Source organism: Symphalangus syndactylus, chromosome 14 (assembly GCF_028878055.3).
Source record: "Symphalangus syndactylus isolate Jambi chromosome 14, NHGRI_mSymSyn1-v2.1_pri, whole genome shotgun sequence".
Taxonomy (NCBI): Eukaryota; Metazoa; Chordata; class Mammalia; order Primates; family Hylobatidae; genus Symphalangus; species Symphalangus syndactylus.
The window spans coordinates 29150471-29171673 of NC_072436.2; the positions used below are offsets into that span (position 1 = coordinate 29150471).

Below are 21203 nucleotides of genomic sequence, written 5' to 3' on the forward strand. Positions count from 1 at the left end.
TTATTTGTTACACATATTGCATGTTTAGTGGAAAGTCTATTCATGTCTTTTGCCCATTTTTGATTTTTCTGTTGTACTACTGCAGAGTTTTCAGAGTTCTGAGTTATATTCTAGATGTAAATTATTTGTCAGATATGTGGCTTGCAAATATTTTCACCCAATCTTCAGCCTTTCCATTATTTACATATTAACTTTTTTTTTTGGCAAAGTTCAATTTATCTACTTTTTTTCTTTTATAGATTAGGAAAAGTCTTCATCTTGCTCTAGGTCCCAAGTCCCAAGCCCCAAGCATTTTCTCTTCTAATTTTTTTCTAAAAGTTTTTATAGTTTTACATTTAAATCTATAATCCACTTGAGTTAGTTTTTTATAAATTGTGAGTTTTAAGTTAAGTTGAGGGTTTCGCATTGGCCTCGGCTCCGGGCCCGCTGCCGGCGTGCGGGCGAGGCTCAGGGCGCGAGGACCGAGCTGGACGGCGGGTTCGCGAGCCGGGTGGAGGGGCTGGGGCGGTGGCGGCGGCGGGGGCCGGTCCTGGACCCGGCAGGATGTGCGAGGTGGAGGCGGCAGCGGTGGCTACAGCGGTCCCCGCGGCGACGGCGACGGCGGCAGGAGTGGTAGAGGTGGCGGTACCGGTGCCCGCAGGGGAGCCGCAGAAAGCAGGCGGCGCGGCGGGCGGCGGGGGCGGAGCCGCCTCGGGCCCCGCTGCTGGGACCCCCTCAGCGCCCGGCCCCCGCACCCCTGGCAACCCGGCGACCGCAGCCTCGGGAACCCCCGCCCCCCCCGCCCGGAGTCAGGCGGACAAGCCGGTGCTGGCAATCCAAGTCCTGGGCACTGTCAAATGGTTCAGCGTCCGGAATGGTTACGGATTCATCAACAGGAATGAGACCAAGGAAGATGTCTTTGTTCAACAGACAGCTATTAAAAGAAACAACCCCAGGAAGTTTCTGCGCAGCGTTGGAGATGGGGAGACTGTGGAATTTGATGTCGTAGAAGGAGAGAAGGGCGCAGAAGCCGCTAATGTAACTGGGCCCCGGGGGGTGCCTGTGAAGGGCAGCCGTTATGCCCCCAACCGACTTAGGTTCCGCCGATTCATCCCCCGGCCTCCCTCAGTTGCCCCACCACCCATGGTGGCAGAGATCCCCTCGCGGGGGACAGGACCTGGCAGTGAAGGGGAGCGGGCTGAAGACTCTGGGCAGCGGCCCAGACGACGGCGCCCCCCACCCTTCTACCGACGGCGGTTTGTGCGAGGCCCCAGGCCTCCCAACCAGCAGCAGCCTATAGAGGGCACTGACCCGGTAGAACCCAAAGAGCCCCATTGGAGGGGCACCAACAGCAGAGAGATGAGCGGGTCCCCCCGCCCAGATTCCAGCCCAGGTACCGAAGGCCTTTCCGCCCCAGGCCACCCCAGCAGCCTACCACAGAAGTTGGGGACTGTGAGACCAAGCCCAGCCAAGGTCCCGCTGATGGTTCCCGGCCTGAGCCCCAGCGCCCACGAAACCGCCCCTACTTCCAGCAGAGACGGCAGCAGGCCCCTGGCCCCCGGCAGCCCGCAGCCCCTGAGGCCTCAGCCCCTGTCAACAGTGGGGACCCCACCACCACCATCCTGGAGTGATTCCAACTCAAAGGACACCCAGAGCTGCCATCTGGTATCTGCCAGTTTTTCCAACTGACCTGTACCCTACCCAGTACCTTGCTCTCCCTTTCCCATAATTCATGGCATCAAAACACCAGCTTTTCACCTTGAGACTCAGGTGGGCCAAAGCAACAGCCTTTTGCCTTGAGACTCAGGAGGGCCAAAGCAACAGGCTTTTGCTTTTTCTTTTTTCTTCCCTCCCCTTATCAAGGGTTGAAGGAAGGGAGCTTACTGTTCAGACAGCAACTCCCTCCTGTAACTCAGGCTGAGAAGGAACCAGCCAGCTCTTACCTCCTCCTGGTTGTTTTTCTTCCCCCGACCCCAAGTTTATTTTTGTTTTCCCCCAGCCCCCTACCTCTGAAGCCACTTTATGATCTGTCATGTGCCACCTGAGCCTCCATTAAAAACAAAAACAGGTAAAAAAAAAAAAAAAAAAAAAGTTGAGGGTTTCATTTGTTTTGTTTGTTTTTTGCTTATGGATGTCCAGTTACACCACCACTATTCATGGAAAATATTACCCTTCCTTTAATAAATGGCTTTGCAATAATTAGGAAGCTTTTGCTATCAAATGTAAATATAGACATTTACACTTTGTGTTATGGAAATCAGGCTATGTTTGATTTGTATGCTTTTTTTTTTTTCAAATCTTTACCATTCTGGAATTACTTTTTTAATGGAAAAAATTTTTAAAGTATCTCAAAAATAAAGACAGAATTTAGGAGATACTGTAAAGATACTGTTCATTAACTAAATTCTGACCCTTTAGATATGCTTCAATCAGTGACTGTTATAATTTAAATCTAAAATTTAGATGAACAAAAATACTTTGCTATTCAAGCTGATTTGATCCAAAAGCTTTGAGACAGAACCTTTGTAAAATATTAATATGGTTAAAGTAACACAATTCCACTCACTCAGATTTAATATTTTTTTTTTTTTTTTTTTTTTTGAGATGGAGTGCAGTGGCGCGATCTCGGCTGACTGCAAGCTCCGCCTCCTGGGTTCACGCCATTCTCCTCCCTCAGCCTCCCGAGTAGCTGGGACCACAGGCGCCCGCCACCTCGCCCAGCTAATTTTTTGTATTTTTTTTTTAGTAGAGACAGGGTTTCACTGTGTTAGCCAGGATGGTCTCGATCTCCTGACCTCGTGATCCACCCGCCTCGGCCTCCCAAAGTGAAATTTAATATTTTAACTCAGGCATTGCTTTACTGTTTTTTAAAAAATTCTTAAATAAACATGCATATCCCCAAAATATTTCATTGATAAAAAGAAAGCAACTTGTGAAGCTTTGAGATTAGTGCCTGAAGCCTAAACAGCCACCATTAAATTAGACAAAAGGCATATAAAGATTAAGAATTGAATGTATCATTAGGATGCTGGTAGCAATGAGGAAGTAAAATATTACGTGAAGCTACATATTCTATGCTTCTTTCTTTTTAATGAAATATACTTACATTTCCATTACCCTCTTAGACTCCAATTAATCCAACACAAATCCTCTCCAAAAATACCTATGTGAATTTTTCTTAGATGTTTAGTTTACTCCCACAATAACATCTAATTATATGAAACTTCAAATGAATAAGGGGAGGCTATTATCTAACAAATACCTTAAAGGAGGAAACTGCTTTTCAAATTAGTTTTGAAACACTGCCGGCATTTTTTTCTATTACCCCTAAATGAAACTGCTAACCTTAAGAGTATTTATGGGACCAGATTTTTAATTATATTTGCAAGCTAGAGGGGTCTGGCAATACAGTCATTTAAAGGAATTAATGTTTATTCGTGTTTACTACATTTTAGCTACCAAAAGCAATAAAATATTTTTTTAAATTCCACTTAATTTTTGCACATTTAATAACTAAAATGGTAACATCTGCTCATCTTCTGAACTAGTAAGGTTTGAAGGTTTTCATATGCATATCTAATATTCAGTAAAGTGTGAATTACTACAATTTTTCAAGAATTCTACAATTTAACATTATATGAATAAGAAACTGAGGCAAAGAATATTTGTGGATTGTCCAATGTAAAACAACTTGTATCTATAACAAACAATGTGGAAATGGAAGGCTAACTGAATATAGCCCCACAAATGAGGCAGCCCCTGGGTCTATTTTTTTCAAAATGTTTGATAATTCTCCCTCCATTTGAAGGCCAATGAAGTTGTTTAAAATGGTAATGTTCTAGAAAAGACTATTTCTGACATTTTCAACACTACATCAAACTCAGAATGCCTAAAATCGTCCCAAGCACTTCTTCTTCCTCCACTATTCCTCTTTTCCAACTTGATAGACACCTCACACTTCCTGACATTTCCAGTTTTTTCCTATCTATTATGAGATAGGAAAATACATAGGTTAGTCCTCCCCACCGAACAACATTTCAGTGCTGTTCTATCATGTTTTGTAACCTCTTTTCAAAAAATATTCTGTCTTCAATCTCCACACCTGAACACCTCTCCTTAGACCTTCAACAGAGTACAACTCTCTTTTGAGATGAGAGAAGGTCATTAAATGTAAACCTCTTCAAATCTCACTCCCTACTGCATCCTTCTACCTCATTTAAGTTCAAGCCCTAACCCTGGAAAAGAGGGCTCGATCTGGTGCACATGCCGGTAATACCAAAATCTGCTAATGAATCTTGTTCAACAACTCTTTTTTAAAAAATTCTTCAATACTACAACATCTTTCTTACTAATTAACCTTTCTCCCTCATTTTTTTTTTAAAGGAGAATAAAATTCAGTCTGGTATTTTTATTTATTTATTTATTTATTTATTTATTTATTTATTTATTTAAGATGGAGTCTGGCTCTGTTGCCCAGGCTGGAGTGCAATGGCACGATCTTGGCTCACTGCAATATCTGCCTCCAGGGTTCAAGCTATTCTCCCACCTTAGCCTTCTGAATAGCTGGGATTACAGGTGCCTGCCATCATGCCCGGCTAATTTTTGTATTTTAGTAGAGATGGGCTTTCACCACGTTGGCCAGGCTGGTCTTGAACTCTGACCTCAGGTGATCCACCCACCTCAGCCTCCTAAAGGGTTGAGATTACAGGCATGAGCCACCATTCCTGGCCTCAATCTGTTATTTTAGATGTGACCTTAGGAGTAATTTCCCTTATATGTAGCCAAATTTCTCAAAAAAGTGGCAGACTATTCTGTATTTTTTTTTAATTTTTACTTTTTAATCATTTTGCCTATGCATTCATTGAGCACTTGTCTGTTCTGACTTCCCTTCTCTGAGGCATAGGATGATACTAATGAATATATCTATTTTGAAATTATGCCTTTTCTTGGCCTCCAAAGCAAACTTTTAATAATGGAGTCTATTTTGTCTTCCACCAATACCCAGCCACCTCTATTCTTTTTCTCATAAAGTTTCTGCTTCCCTTTATTCACCATTTAAAAATTCAATTGTTTTTAGGTTTGTCCCCTTGTCTCTCTTCAGTTTTAATACTGAGCATTGGCTCAGAATTATCTCCTACCTTTATTCAACAGTCTTTCATGAACCTTACAAACCACATGGTTCCCCCCCATGAACCTCTATTATAGTATTTGATATCCTTTATTGAAATGATTTGCTTTTTTGTCTATTATTCTATTATTCCCCTATTTGTCTATACATTTTTTGTCTATTATTATTCCCATAAAACCGTGGAGTGTTTAGATACAGGGACGATGTCCTCTTCATCTTTGAGCACCTCATGTGCAGCATAGAGTCTCAATCTACTGTATCTATTGTATGATTGAGTAAATACAGATCTACTCAATCTATTGTATGCACTGAAGTATTCATTGATTGAATAAATGAGTAAACATACCTTTAGACCTAAAGTAGATTACTCTTTTCTTGTGACAGAAATTCTCATGTTTATCAGACAACGAAGTACGAGCAAGATCAGTTGCTGATGTTAGCCTTCTCTTTTCAAGATTCCGAACAACTTATCTTCTTTCTGACACATTAATTATTTGCATATATTTATAATGTTGCTTGACTCTCTTTTATATTTATGTTTACTTTTCTCCAATTTTGCCTTAAATTTATTGAGTTCCAGAAAATCCCTCTGTTTCTTATTTTAAAACTGATGGGTATTTGTGAATTTTGATCAGTGTGGCTCTCAGCAGATGAGCTTATTTTTAAATCCCTGGTGGCCCTTATGCGTTAAAATAGCAAGTAAATGAAAAAAAGGCAGAGTTTTAAATGAGCTTTCTGAATTCAAGTCGATTCACTTGCACGTTTGGAATCGTATAGCTAATTCATTCACTCAAGCTACTCATGCTACTCAAAATCTAACATCCTTATATCCCATAAGTGAATAATCACTTTCACTGTCCTCTACTTGCTGGAGAGATGGGAAGAGTAACTTACTAATTAATGACCTCATAATATCCTCCAGTTTGAATGGTCTCTTAAATTTGCAGTGAATTCAGATTCATAGTCTTCTGAGCTAGTTTAGTCTCCTTTTGATGATTCAGTTTCTTCCAGGTGATTGCTCAGGTTTCCTATACTGCCTGTTCATCTTCTGGATGGCTTACTGAGTGGTTAGGATAGGGGAGAAGGCACCACAATTCTGGCTGAAGAGTAATTCCTGTAGTCTGTGATGTCCTTTGCTGCTCTGGTCCCTGGATTTATGGCCACTAATTTGCAACCTGTTCAATCTAGTCCTTTGGGCATTGAATAGTACCCATTGCCATAGTCTGATCAGAAATTTGCACCAGTATCAAAGAATCCACTCTCCCTATCTCTTTGTTCCATACCAGGCCACTGCTTGTGGTCCTGCCTTCTCTGCCCTTCCATAATCCCTCATTGTGACTTATTGGAATTTTTGGAATGCATGCATGCCCTCTGTGGAACTTGCTGAGCCAGGAGTGTTCTGTAAGGCTGTTAATTAGGACACATTTCCTAGCAAATTGTGTACTCTCTCTCCAAGGACATATTGGGTATGGCTTAAAGGCTTGGAGTCTTTCCAAGCTATTCTTCCCAATCTAAGCATGCCTTTACTCATCACTGGCCAATTTATTGGAATTTTTAAATATTTTCTCTCTCCTTGAGGTTCCATGGCAAGAGAGAGAAACAGAGAAAGAAACACAAAGATGGGTATGTCTGTCTCTTGCCTTTACTGTAGTCCCCTGCCCTAGAAATCTTCTGCTTTATTCACTTCCTCCTTCTCCTGGAGAAGACTTCTGTTCCATAAAACATCAAGGTAAAACCCTGCAGTTCTGGCCCCTAGTATGTCTGTGGCATGCCAAAGAATTTAGAAACACCTCTTTCATCTTAATGATTCTCTTAAAACACTATCATTGCTATGTTCATACAAGAAGTGTTTGTGACATATATGTGAATAATTGCATTTTAGTTCTAGCTGGTATCAAATACCTGTTGATAGGTCAGTATGGAGACATAAGGCAAAAAGACATAGAAGATCCTGAAATAAATGAATAAACATTTGCAAATACATTTAACCTCTACACACATTTTAATAGTTTTTATATCCTTGTCATGGACATCATAGTACCCTCAAGACAAATGTACTCATTCTAACTAGGTGCTGGAAATATTGCCTCTTAATGGCGCTGCATCCCTCTCCATTGACTGACCTTGGCAAAGAGGAGCTGTCTCATCTGAAGTTGTGTCCCTTCTTTGAGGCAGGCCTATTTTCAATAACTGGTTGATGAAGGGTACAAAGGCTAAATCTTTTGACTTCAGAACAACTCTGAATCTCAGCAGCAGCTGCCATACAATCTGCTGAAGCTTTGGAGGCAAATATATCTCAGTTCAACCTCTCCCCCTGTGAAAGTCAACTCCTTCTATTTCCTTACAAGTGTTGTCCTGAGAGCTCTCCTCAATCAATCTTCTGCAAGTAAATCTCTCTTTAAGACTCTTTTTTAGAAAATCTGACCTCTGATAATTGAATGGAGATTTTGGAGCCAGATGCCCTACTCTGTGAAAACTGCATTATAGTACAAGATTCCCCTCTAAGCAATTGTATTTTCCTCACTCACTCACATACATTTTTCTCCACAGCTCTCCTCAGCAATCACCTCATGCATACAAATCTTCATCAGAGTCCGCTTCTTATGGAAACTCATCTATGATAATCCATCACTATTTTAGGAATAGTAAAGGGAACAAAATATTGTGCAGGTAAAAAACTAAGATAGCAATCCCTTAAATTTTCACAGTAATTTTATATTTTGCCAAGCAAAGTGATATTATAATCTTTGATTTGATCTACTTGAGTAAACTAGTAGGAAAGGGATAACATTGAAAGAAACCAAGTAGCAGTATTTACTGAAGATTAACCTTTAAACCTATAATGTTGACTTGAATTTCTGTATATTAACCTATACTTCTGATACTGACAGAAGGCAGCCAAATGGCTAGGCAAATAAAGATGGGTCCCTGGTGAAACCTCACCTTAAAGACAAAAAACAGTCCGAAGGCTGAAAGACCTAACTGCTAATCCTGCATGAAACCCACAACCCAGAGTGAGAACTTCTGTTACTGTTTGCCCACCCTTTCCTGATTTATTCTTTCTAAATAATGCCTTTTAACCAAACGAATGTTGCCTTTTCCAATGCTGTTATACTACAGCTTGCTCCTTCCCTATTCTGAGCCCATAAAAGCCCTAGACTCAGCCACATTGAGAGGACTTTTTCTGCCTTCTGGTAGGGGGACCAACCCTGCATCCCCTTTCTGTGGAAAGCTGTTTCATCATTCAATAAAACTCCCCAACTTGCTCACTCTTTGATTGTCAGCATATCCTCATTCTTCTTGGATGCTGGACAAGAACTTGGGACCCACCAAGAGCAGATATCCAGAAAGTCTGCCTTGTAGGCCTTCTGCCCTCATTGGCAGAGGGCAGCCACCACTCACAAAAGGGCCAGGGGCCGACTGAATGGCCAACCAGATCCTGCACTCACTTGCTCACATGCTCCTTCCTGCAAGGGGTTGAGTGTAGCAGGCCAAGTAGACATGGCAACCCTGCTGTAAGTCCAGCAAAGGGACCAAGAGAAAATTCCTGTCACTTTCTCTAGTGGTCTAAGAAAGGTTTTGATCTTACTACCACGGAAATAAATAGTAAACAGGCCCAATGAGAATTCAATCTTCCTATATCTTGCAAATAATTTATATGACCACATTAAACACATTGAAAATCACAAAGAAAGAGAAGTACATCTTTGAAAGTATGTGAAACAAGATTCAGAAGAAAACATTTCATATTCTCTAGCACAGGGGTCCCAACCCCTGGTCTACAGACCAGTACCAGTCTGTGTCTTGTTAGGAACCAGATCGCACAGCAGGGGATGAATGGTGGGTGAGTGAGTGAAGCTTCAACTGTATTTACAGCCTCCCCTCATTGCTCAATTACCACCTGAGCTCTGCCTCCTGTCAGACCAGTGGCAGCATTAGATTCTCATAGGAGAATGAACCCTATTTTGAACTGCACATGTGAGGGATCTAGGTTGTGTGCTCCTTATGATAATCTAACTAATGCCTGTTGATCTGAGGTGGAACAGTTTCATCCTGAAACCATCCCAAACCCACCATCTGTGGAAAAACTGTCTTCTATGAAACCAGTCCCTGGTGCCAAAAAAGGCTGGGGACCACTTCTCTAGAATATAAGAATATCTAGCTTCTGTAAATTAGTAGCAAAAAGTCATGAGGAGATAAAGCCTGAGAAACAAACAGGCATCGGGGAGCAATGAAATAAGTATGCATGAAGTAAAATGTGTAAAGAAATTAAAGCAAATTTACAGCATCCACACTGGCAGCAGTAAAAGGCTGATATAATAAAGCAAAAAATAAAAGTTGCACATGGGAGACGAACTCAGGAGCTTTTCCTGTATTAAAATGGAAAAATAAGTGAAAATAACTAATATGAAGGGAAAACTAAAGAATCAAGTGAAAGATCATTTGCAATGCTGTATGTAGAAAAACGGTAAAAAATATAACGAGTGATAGAACAAATAATCCTTTTTAGTACTAAAGAAAGTCTTTATATGAAGTACTTATGGGACAACAAAATCAATTTTAAAAAACACATAAGGATTTATCATTGCAATTTTTGATAATTATAAGGAGTGGGGGAACAATCAGATTAGAGTTCTTGATGAAACACTCTTTTTTAAAAGTGACCTTTAAAACATTAAACAATCTATGTTGGCTAATATTTGCAAAGATATTCCTGTCTATGTTGGTTTTGGAAAACAAATGAGCACACAACTCCTTATTTCAAAAGTTTTATTTCAATGTGCTTCACTATTCGCAAATATGAAACTTAACTATAGAAGAAAGACATAGAAGGCAATAATATATAATATCACTTAAAACACACTGGGGTTATAGTTAAATAATTCCTTTAAATCAGGTTATAAAAACAAAACTGAAGGCTTAAATATACTTTATGTAAAAGGATATATATTAAATAATTATGCAATAATAACCCACAACAATTCTTTACTGAATTACTATACCATCCAAGCATAATTGATATGCATCTTATATAACTTTCATCATGATATTACCATGTATATATTTATATTTGATAGGTGAGTAAATAAAACAGTTTTTTCTTCTTTTTTCCTAATGATCACAAAGTAAATAAATAAGGAAAGGTTTTAAATCATCGGTCGCCTGACAATAAATTTGACAACTAATTTATTAATCTGCTCCATGGAACATATACTAATATCTATATACGTTGTTTTCTTTTTTAAAAAAAGAATGATCTTCAGATATGAGGAATTAAAAAACATAATTCCCCTCCCCACACTTACTGGAGGGGTTTTTAAATTAGTTATTGTTAATATTCCCACTGCTTCTAATTCTCCTAATGACACAATCTTACATAATTTTAAATTTGCCATCTTTTCTTTTTTTTTTTGAGATGGAGTCTTTGAGTCTTTCTCTGTCCCCCAGGCTGGAGTGCAGTGGCACGATCTCGGCTCACTGCAAGCTCCGCCTCCCGGGTTCACGCCATTCTCCTGCCTCAGCCTCCCAAGTAGCTGGGACTACAGGTGCCCGCCAACACGCCCAGCTAATTTTTTGTATTTTTAGTAGAGACGGGGTTTCACCGTGTTAGCCAGGATGGTCTCGATCTCCTGACCTTGTGATCCGTCCGCCTTGGCCTCCCAAAGTGCTGGGATTACAGGCTTGAGCCACCGCGCCCGGCCTAAATTTGCCATCTTTTCATTCTCCTATATAATTTGTCTTAATTTCTTTCTGTTTAGAGCTTTTTATTCTCTCCCTTTTTGACTTTTTTCAATAATGGACAATACCATTATTTTTCCAAGGACTATTGGCTTATTCTTTGTTTTTTGTTTTTAAATTTTTTCTATTTAATAGAGATGAGGTCTTACTATGTTGCTCACATTGGTCTTGAACTTCTGGACTCATGCAATCTGATCTCCCACTTCTGCCTCCTAAAGTGCTGGGATTATAGGTGTGAGTCACTGTCTGTGGCCTCACTGGCTTATTCTTAACTAATTAGAATAGAGCCATAGATGCGTATATCTCCTTGGTTATTTTGTCTCCACATGCTTCTATATATTCCATGTATCCCATAAATAGATGATGAGAACATCTTTTCCAGCACAATATCTACCCGACATGCTGTTTTATATTTTAGAATCTCCCTTAGTTGGCCTTCAAGGCTGTGATCCATTGGTCTCCTAACCCAATTTAACATCATACTCCTTGCTAGATCTAAGACTGAAAGTAGTGACATACAAGGTAAAATGCATGCACATTGAAAGTAGATAGACTAGAGTTAGAATTCAGGATTCACCATTTACCAGCTGTGAGACATTGAGGTCATTTGAATATTTTCCTCTTTAAGTAATCATATGTTTAATAATAAAAGTAGAATCCACATTGCAAATTTTTTTGTGATGACTACATTTCATACCTTTTTGAAATCAGTTATCCTGTTGTGAGGGCTCAAAAAATGCTAATCAATGTCCAAATTGAATGCATAGTTCAGTTGTGAAAGGTTTGTTCTTAAAATAATATATTCTCTCTTTCTCTCTCTCTCTTTTTTCTGTGTGTGTGTCTGTGTCAGAGGTGGGGTGGGATGAGGTGTGTGTGTGAGATTCCCAACTCAGAAGGTGGGGGCTTAAATTTCAAAAATTGTAGGCTGTGTATTAAAATATTTATGAGGATTGTTAAATTACTACTTTTATGATAATAGTTGTGTTAATTTTATAATGGTATTCAACATATAATGTATGATTTTTGTTGTATTTCTTGTTTTTTTAATCTCACATGTTTAGATGCTACTAAATAAATAAATAAATGTTCAAAACTTAAATTTTAAAAGAAAATATTTGTTGGTACTTTTGTTGTTACTATTGCCTTGGCTTTTGACATTAAGTTACTGTTGGGAAAGAAAGAACGTTTACACTACCCTTGATGTAACACATTTATAAGAAAGTAACAGTTAAATCTATAAAACTTATTTAAAAGCTATTGGTCAGAGCACAGTTTCATTTTAAAGTTGTCATTTAAAAATACTCAAATGCACATAATAAAAGTTGACATTTCATAGTATTATCTACTATTCAAAAAGAATTCTTATTATTTTTCACTATTGATGTCATGTTGAAAGATAATAAGATTTTAAAATTCTGAACTTTACATGAAAATAGGAACATTTCCTATTGTGTATTAAATGTTAAGCAGTAGTCTTCTTTAAGAGAACGAGGGGAATTGGAACACATTTTCAATAGACCTCTACCCTCTGCATCACAAAATATAGAAATAGTGTAAAATTTGTATTGTGTTAACTAAGTAATGCATGAAGAGAAATTCAGTATGAATAAATAAATCTGTAAGAGAAAATCCTGGAGTGTGCACTTCTTTGCAGAGGTCCTTATGGTATATAGATAGGTAGGTAGCTAGACAAACCAGTGGAAAGATAGAGACTATTACTAGCAACACTGCTAATTTCCCTATTGTTTGCCATCAGGATCTTTGGTATTCAGTGAGTAGAATTTTTAATCTTTACTTTGGGAAGAAAAAACAGGAGGCAGGCTTCTCTAAATTAACAGAGTACTATGACAAGATCTTATTTTAAAAAGTCTCATGTATTTAACACTATTTAAATACTACTTTGTGTTTTAATTACTTACTTTGTGTTTTAAACAATTTTTTCTGTTATTTAGATGAGATTTAGAAATGTCAAAAATCAAGAAAATAGGAAAGAGAAAATTATTCATAACATCAACATCAAAACCATTTTAAAAGAATGTGTCTAATTTTCTTTTTGATACATGGTGATTAAGAAGTTTTAAAAAATGATAAAAATGTTGCCTCTCCCGAAGGAAAAGATGGATACTTTGGGGATATTAAATTTGTCCCAATGCAAAGCTTTATTGCCTCTAAAAGAGCCATTTATCTAATAAATCAGGAACAGTATTTTAATTATGTATGGCATTCATTTCAGCATTCCAATCAGTGCAATTCATTGGGCCACTTTCTTTTGTCAGGCGTAACACACAGACAGATGTAAATTTATCCTGTAAACTCAAAAATCTCACAATTTTTAAGAGAGATATAGAAATATATCAAAATAATATTTCAGATATTATTGGAATTTTTGACAGTCATCATGTATGAAACCACAAAAAAGCCTTAATAAATTTATAAAAATATAAACTCATTCTCTTATGGAAATTCAATAAAATTATAAATGAATAATAAAATGTCAGGCAATAGACCTTGTACTTGGAAAATTGTAAACTCCCTTCAAACAATTATGGGTTAAATTAAAATTTCAGAATCTAGAAAATAAACTACATATCAGAACCTATCATATATAACTATCAAAGAGCTCTGAGGTAAAGTCATTATATCAAACTTTCATAGTACTTGATGAAAAAGAAATAAAACTAAATGAAACACTTCTATAACTAGCTATCATGGCTCCACTTGTATTACACAAACTCTTTTCTTGAGAACAACTATAAAACTAGATAACATACCAGGAAAATAAAAATCCCAACTGTTTGAAGGCATGAGAAAGTGAGCAATAAATTCAGGACTTGAAGGGGCTAGAAGAAATATTCTTTCCCTGAATCTTTTCTCCTCTGAGGTCATTTCTTGATTCCTGATGCAAAAATTTGCAGCCCGGTCAAATGCAACAACCTAGAGGTTTTGCAAAAGTATCAAAGGTCTGGGAAGATGAAAATTTGGAATCCAGATCAACTAAAGTAGCAAAGTCTTGAAACCAAGATTAGGGAACCAGATATTAGAAGCCAAGAAAAGGAAACTGGATATGAGCGTGACCTTCTATGTGAATTTAGACCACAATTTACTGCCAAATTCGAAATGGGTAAGAGACAGCAACCAGCTATAAAGCTGGCTCACAGAGCTGAGGAAAAAATATATATATAATGCACAAGCTTAACAAGAAACTGTGTACTTGGTCAGCATGCTAGTATTTCTATTGAGATCCCTGATAAGATATAACCTAGGAGTAGGGCAAACTAGAATTAGACGTGACTTCTTCCCTTTTAACAGCCACTCCAGGTCCAAAGGACTTCAAACAAGTGCAATTGCTAATGGGGTCAGTTGCTTATTCACCCTACTCGCACTACAGTCCATCCAAGAACTATCTTCTATTAGGAGACATGTGGTATCATCCAGAGGCTCTGTGATTTAATATATACAGCATCTAAAATTAAATATAAAATGTGGTAGCTACATGGTGTGATAGAAGGTAGTGACCAAATGCTAAGATAAAAGGTCAACATAAAGACACCTGAAATAGTTCAGATTTGGGAGTTATCAGGCACAGACCTTCAGTTTGCTGCGCTTAATATGGTTAAGAAATAGATGACAAGATGGAGCATCCCACAACTGAACCTAATCTTAAAAATATATAATTATATAGAAATTCTATAATAAAATATAATAATCAAAATTAAAAACTCAGTAGATGGGTATGATAGTAGAACAGATGTAACATCCCCATTGAAATGGTACTAAGCATTTGGAAACTAATCAGGTTAAGAAAAGATCATGAGAGTTGGGTCATCATGATAGGGTTAGTGTCTTTATAAGAAGATACCAGAGAGCTGAATGGCTGGCTGTCTGCCGTGCGGGGACACAGGAAGAAAAGAGTTGTCTGCAAGCCACAGCGGAGACTATTCCCAGTAATTAAATAGGTAGCACTCATAGACTCTAGGGCTTCCCAGTCTTCAGAACTGTGAGAAATAAACTTTTATTGTTTAAGCTACCCAGTTTATATTACTAAATTATAGGAGCCCAACAGGAAGAAGACACCAGAATATTTTCTAGATCAGTAGAAAACATTGAGTGAAACAGGAAAGTAGAAAAAGTTAAAAAATACAGATAATAGTATAAAATGATTATGGAAAAACATACAGTTCTAATATACAGGTGATTAAAATACTAAATTTAGATTTAGAATAGTTTCACAAGCAATACTAGATTTAGAATAGTTTTACAAGCAATACTAGATTTAGAATACTAATACTAGATTTAGAATAGTTTCACAAGCAATATTTGAATAGATAGCAGAAGAGAGTTTATCAAATTAATACAAATCCTATGCACGAAAATTCAAGGAGCCATGCAAACCCCAAGCGGGATAACCTCCCTGCCCCACAACGCATAGCCCATAGGGTACATTAAATAAAAGTATTAAAAACTAAAGTCAAGGACAAACGTTTTAAAACAGCTAAAAGAAAAAAAAAATTCATTTCCTTTAAAAATGAAGCTTTAGGAATGACAGTTATTTTTATCAGAAATTCTATAAATTAGAAGATGATAAAACAGTGATGAAAACACTATCAACCCAGAATTTAATATCTAATGAAAATATCCCTCCATGTAAAACACTGAATCTAAAATGTCTATTTAATGGGCCCACATCACTAAATCTAAACCGATCTCATTTTTTACTCCTTCCTGCTAAATTCCACATCCTTAATATGCATTTCCAAACATATTTTGCTAATTATGTTGACATAAATTTGAGAATTCATGCAATTCTTTTGGTGTTTACCTCACCTTCTTTTGTAATGTACTCTTTGGCTCCATTGGGACATGAGTCTAGTTATAGGTCTATCAGCAAAAAGAGGTGGATAATATGATTGAACATGTAAATAATATATAGGATTTCTTATATGGGTTTTCCTATCACATGAAAGATGCATACCCATGAACATATTTGCATTTCTAAAACTGTGTTTTATAATAATTATGATTATCTCTCTAGGTTAGATTTTTGATAAATTTGCTTTTAAAAATTCTTACTTTATTTCATTTTCCTAAATGAGCATTTATTAGTGGCATAAAAATCCCAAAAATTAAAGATCATATATGTGAATTATTTATGCAATAAAATAATTTTTAATAAATACTACAAACCTAAACATTTGACACAGATTTATGACTTTCACAACCTCAACACTTAGAGTTAGATCTAGGGCTAAAGAGTATGTTTTCAGAGATGCAGGAACTGAATTATTAGGAATATTAATTACAATTTCAGTGTCTCAGAATAGAAGGCTCAGCTTAGGAAAAAATTGGTTTAACACTAAGAATATTAAAGTAAAGCCCAACATGCTTTTTAAAAATGAATGTCGGCCGGGCGCGGTGGCTCACGCTTGTAATCCCAGCACTTTGGGAGGCCGAGGCGGGCGGATCACGAGGTCAAGAGATCGATACCACGGTGAAACCCCGTCTCTACTAAAAAAAATACAAAAAATTAGCCGGGCATGGTGGCGGGTGCCTGTAGTCCCAGCTACTCGGAGAGGCTGAGGCAGGAGAATGGCGTGAACACGGGAGGCGGAGCTTGCAGTGAGCCGAGATCGCGCCACTGCACTCCAGCCTGGGCGACAGAGCGAGACTCCGTCTCCAAAAAAAAAAAAAAAAAAAAAAAGGAATGTCACAGGATGGATCACAGATCCATATGAATCTGAAAGAATTTGAAGGCCACAGAAAATACAGGACCTATGTGGAAAGCATAGCAAACATTTATGTGCAAAAAGTAAACATCAGATGTGGGATGGAAAAGTGAATTTAATCTTGGCAAAAGAGGCAAAATAATATAAACATTTGGAAATATTTAGGACAGGACAAGTTAGGCTGGATCATAATAGGTGAAAATGTCTGGAGAACAATACCACTAGATGTAATATTTCTTTACTATGTTGTCACACATGGGATCATAAAATGTACATACCAACACAGTCTAGTTAAATAGCATTTTATTAGTGTTTTTTTTTTTTTTGTAAAATTATGACTGGAGGTCATGGCAGTGAGATTATCATATGCCTTTCATAACAGGTCACATAATACCTTTTATGTACATTAAATTTCAGGAAATGTTTTATCTCTGCAAACAAATTTGTAAATTTTCTACAGTCATAAAAACACAAAAAAGCAAAAAACAAAACAATCATTCTTGTTATGGAAAGAAGAGGACATATAAAATATATACTATAAAAAACTTAATGGGTAGATTTCATCTTTCCTTTGATCAATATTGAAAAGAATGTATGTCAGACTAATTCTCATCTTTTAACAATCCCAATAATGGACACAACTAACCATATTTCCACCTACTAAAATATTTTCTTGTGTTCAATCGAAATGCTTTTTCTTTGTTTTTTTTTGCAGTGAAGTTAGGTGTGAAGTTGGCTGACTATAGGCAACAAGGCCATTTCTTATAGGGAATGTTGGTTCTGTTCAATAATATATGTTCAAAAAGCTCCTTTTCATGATGAAAACACCTGGGATAATATGGCTTTTGAATATTTTCTGATATTGCAAATAAATAAAACTTGAAGCCTTTGCCTGACGAAAAAAGAGCAGACCTCAGGAAATGAGTTAGATGTGTTGGTGTCTTTGCACTTTACTATTGCTGTGCATCACATTTATGAAGACATAATAAATAGTCATAATAGAAAAAGGGTAGTTAGAATAAAATAAAGTGGCCCATCAAGTATTCAGCCCAAGTTTATTACCACAATGGACTCGGGTTATAATTACCAACAGAGGAGAGAATAACTGTAAGTTATTTTGATGTAAAAAGCATATTATACTAAGCCAACATAATAACACGGTTTTTATGAAGCACAATATTTACACTGAAGACTTACAGAAGTGCATTTTTCTAAAAGAAGAAGGTAGGTGTTGATAAGCTTCTACTGAATTTTACAGTTGCAATGAACAAAAATAATTGTCATGGCAAAATAATAAAAGTGTGTTGATTTTTGTTGCAATGCTTGAGAGAGATTAAATTATAAAATTAAAAAATACTTATTAAATAGTATGAAATGTCTTATGTTTAATGTATTTATTTTGAAATGACTTTTTTTATAGAATTTTTCTGTATATTAAATGTTGTTCGTTATCCTTCACTAGTAGTATGGAGATTGTTCCTGTTGCTAAGAATGCTTTTCTGTAATACTTTAGTGAATTAATATAGGAGAAAATGCCTTTAAAGTATTTATTTAAATATCTACTTTATAAAACTCTCATTAAGATTTGATCTCAAGCTACTATGATTTTATCACTATATCTGATTTTACATTTGGAAGATTAGAGAAAAATCAAATGTTATCACCAGTTACTTAATGTCTGGTAAGTAATTAAGGCTTATTAATATACATTTGAAAGCAAATGACAAGCTGTTAAAAAGAAAAAAAAAAACAGGGTCAGGAATAAGTCATGGTAGGACTAAGCTGTTATACTGGGACAACATGGAAAGAGGTATGAGTTTGTACAAAGACTATTTATACAAACCTGACTATAGGCTATATGTTGATGGACCAGATTGATCATGAGGAAAACACCTGATATAAAACAGTTGAATATCTTAAGTCTGGTGATACGCGAGTAGTTTTAGAAATGTAAGCAGAAATAAAAAATATGGTTGGGCACACTGGCCCACACATGTAATCCCAGCACTTTGGGAGGCTGAGGCGAGTGGATTGCTTGAGTTCGTGAGTTTGAGACCAGTCTGGAAACATGGGAAACCCCATTCTTCCAATAAAAATAAAAATAAATTAGCTGGGTGCGGTGGGGCATGTCTATAGTCCCAGCTATTGGGGAGGCTGAGGTGACAGGATGGCTTGAGCCTGGGAAGCAGAGGTTGCAGTGAGCGGAGATTGTACCACTATCGCACCACAGTGGAGGCATCCAGTTCAGAGCTGAAAAATACCTTGAAATATTAATTTCCCATTTTTTCTGAGATACCTTGTATATTTAAAATATAATAAACATGAGAAAATATGTCACATTATACTTTTACTGATTTAACTATTTTCAGATTCTCATACAGAAACAGATGAACAGAAACAGAAACAGCAACACTAGAGAACAGCAAAATAGTAACATTTCAAGAAAATAGATACACCTTCACAGTATGTGATGGTATCCACTTACTATCTACTGCCTCCATAACTCCTAAAGTCTTCTAAAGGTGAGTGCGCAACAAAAATGGTTAAAATAAAATGGTTAAGGGGGTAAAACATTTTTGAACCATGTCTGTACCACAACAAAACACCTGATGGTTTAGTGAGAGCACAAAGGAAATAGCTCTGTGCTTTCAATTCCGGGTAGTATACTAAAAATAATAATCTTATTGCTTTCCACATTTAACAAATAGAAGTTAACTAATTGTCAGTAGGTAGTCCATTTACAGTCTCATTTATTATTATTTTTATTCTGATTATATGTTTATTATTTCTCATTTTATCTATGTCCTCATTTCAGATTCATTAATGTTTTGAATATATGAGCCAACATTTCCTTTCACAGCCTTTTCACAACTGGGAATTCTTTAGAGAAATGCAATCTTACTTCATTTACTTACTTCATCAGTAATGCCATGACTATGCCTACCTAAGAAGAAAATATATCATGTGCCAGAGGACTAGAAAGAAAAAGCAACAACAACAAAAGGCTGTGAAGATTTGATCATATGCCTATGTGTGTGGTGAATACAATATTTCTTTAATCGCAATCAGGAATATAAATCTTATTTTGATGCTATGACATAATAAAGTGCATTATGTTCCTGAAATTTTCCTCTTATCACTGTTTTATATTTGCATAAATAATCCATTTAAATACCTGATTCTGAGATAACATTTGCTATAAATGGTTTTAATTTTATCAGGAGAAATATATTCAAAGGTGTTGTGAACTTACTTTATTTTCATCTATCAATTTATAATTTCTACACAACAAGGAATAAAAACAGATTTGCATCTCATGTCAGTATAGACAATAATTGTCTCTTCATTAATTTTACATTTGTCTATACACCTAAAAAGAAACCAAGGGGTTCTTAGTGGGAAAAAAATACTTCTTGACATATTTTAGTCATTATTTCTGCAAATGTTTCTTGAGAATCTACCTTTTGCCAGGCACTTTGTGAAGCTATGGAAATAGCAATGATAAAAAAGGGGCACAGGGGTGTGGGGATCCCTGCTTCTAGTGAGTGAAACATGTAGAAGAATGATAAACAGAATATTCTAGTTATTGACATGGTTTGGGTATTTGTCCCCTTTAAATCTCATGTTGAAATGTGATTCCCGATGTTGGGGATGGGGCCTGGTAGGAGGTACTTGGGTCATGGGGCCGGGTCCCTTATGAATGGCTCTCTGTGCTTTCCATGGTGGCAAGTGAGTTCTGGCTCCGTTAGTGCACCTGAGAGCTGGTTGTTTAATGGAGTCTCACATCTCCCTCTGGATAGGCATCCAGGCAAAAGAAACAGTAGGTGTAAAAATAGAAAGAAGATTAGCATGCCTGGAGAGGAGAATAAGAAAAACCAAGGTTGATGGACCACCTAAATTCTTGAACAAAATTTATTTAATGGAAAATTCTATGTTAAATCTTCAGGCAGTGTAAAGACGACGAGATTGAAATAAAACATGCATACTTCAGACTTTGAAAAAATAATTAGCTTCAGCTTTCTCACAGTGGGACCTATTCTAGAGAGGGTTACAGAAATCTCTATTTTTTTTTTTTTTTTTTGAGACAGAGTCTCGCTCTGGCACCAGCCTGGTTCAAGTGATTCTCCTGCCTCAGCCTCCCGAGTAGCTGGGATTACAGGCACGCGCCACCACGCCCAGCTAATTTTTGTATTTTTAGTAGAGATGGAGTTTTACCACGTTGGCCAGGATGGTCTGAAACTCCTGACCTCGTGATCTGCCCTCCTTGGCCTCTCAAAGTGTTGGGATTACAGGCGTGAGCCATTGCACCTGACCAGAAATCTCTAGTCTAACATCATACCCATCTCACAATCAAATACAACACTGGCTTATGATGACACATACACTGGCACTGATCTGGGGATTATTCCAACAATTACAGTCCTCTATTTTCCTACATTTTATTTTACTTAAACTGTTTTAAGCACAGCATACATAAAAACATTAAACAGATATACATTTACAGTTTTAAAAAGTTTTACAAAGTAAAAACATATACAACCGCCACTCAGACCAAAAAACAGAAATTGACAGTACCAAAGAAGCCTCTTCTGCCCTCTTCCAGGAATTTTCATCTCCAAATTAACTTTTTTTTT

General features: G+C 37.1%; 1 protein-coding gene and 1 long non-coding RNA gene across 2 annotated transcripts; both read left to right on the top strand.

Moving 5' to 3' along the window:
• The first annotated feature begins 543 nt into the window (after positions 1-543).
• LOC129462340 (Y-box-binding protein 2-like) lies at positions 544-2052 on the top strand. Its single transcript, XM_063616507.1, is given in 2 exon segments — positions 544-1306; positions 1309-2052. Coding segments are annotated over 2 exon segments (1065 nt in total). The 3' UTR covers positions 1611-2052.
• A 4469-nt stretch (positions 2053-6521) lies between these two features.
• LOC129462341 (uncharacterized) lies at positions 6522-19604 on the top strand. Its single transcript, XR_008650827.2, has 3 exons — positions 6522-6730; positions 18939-19091; positions 19385-19604. It is a non-coding gene; the product is annotated as an uncharacterized lncRNA (long non-coding RNA).
• Positions 19605-21203: the final 1599 nt, after the last annotated feature.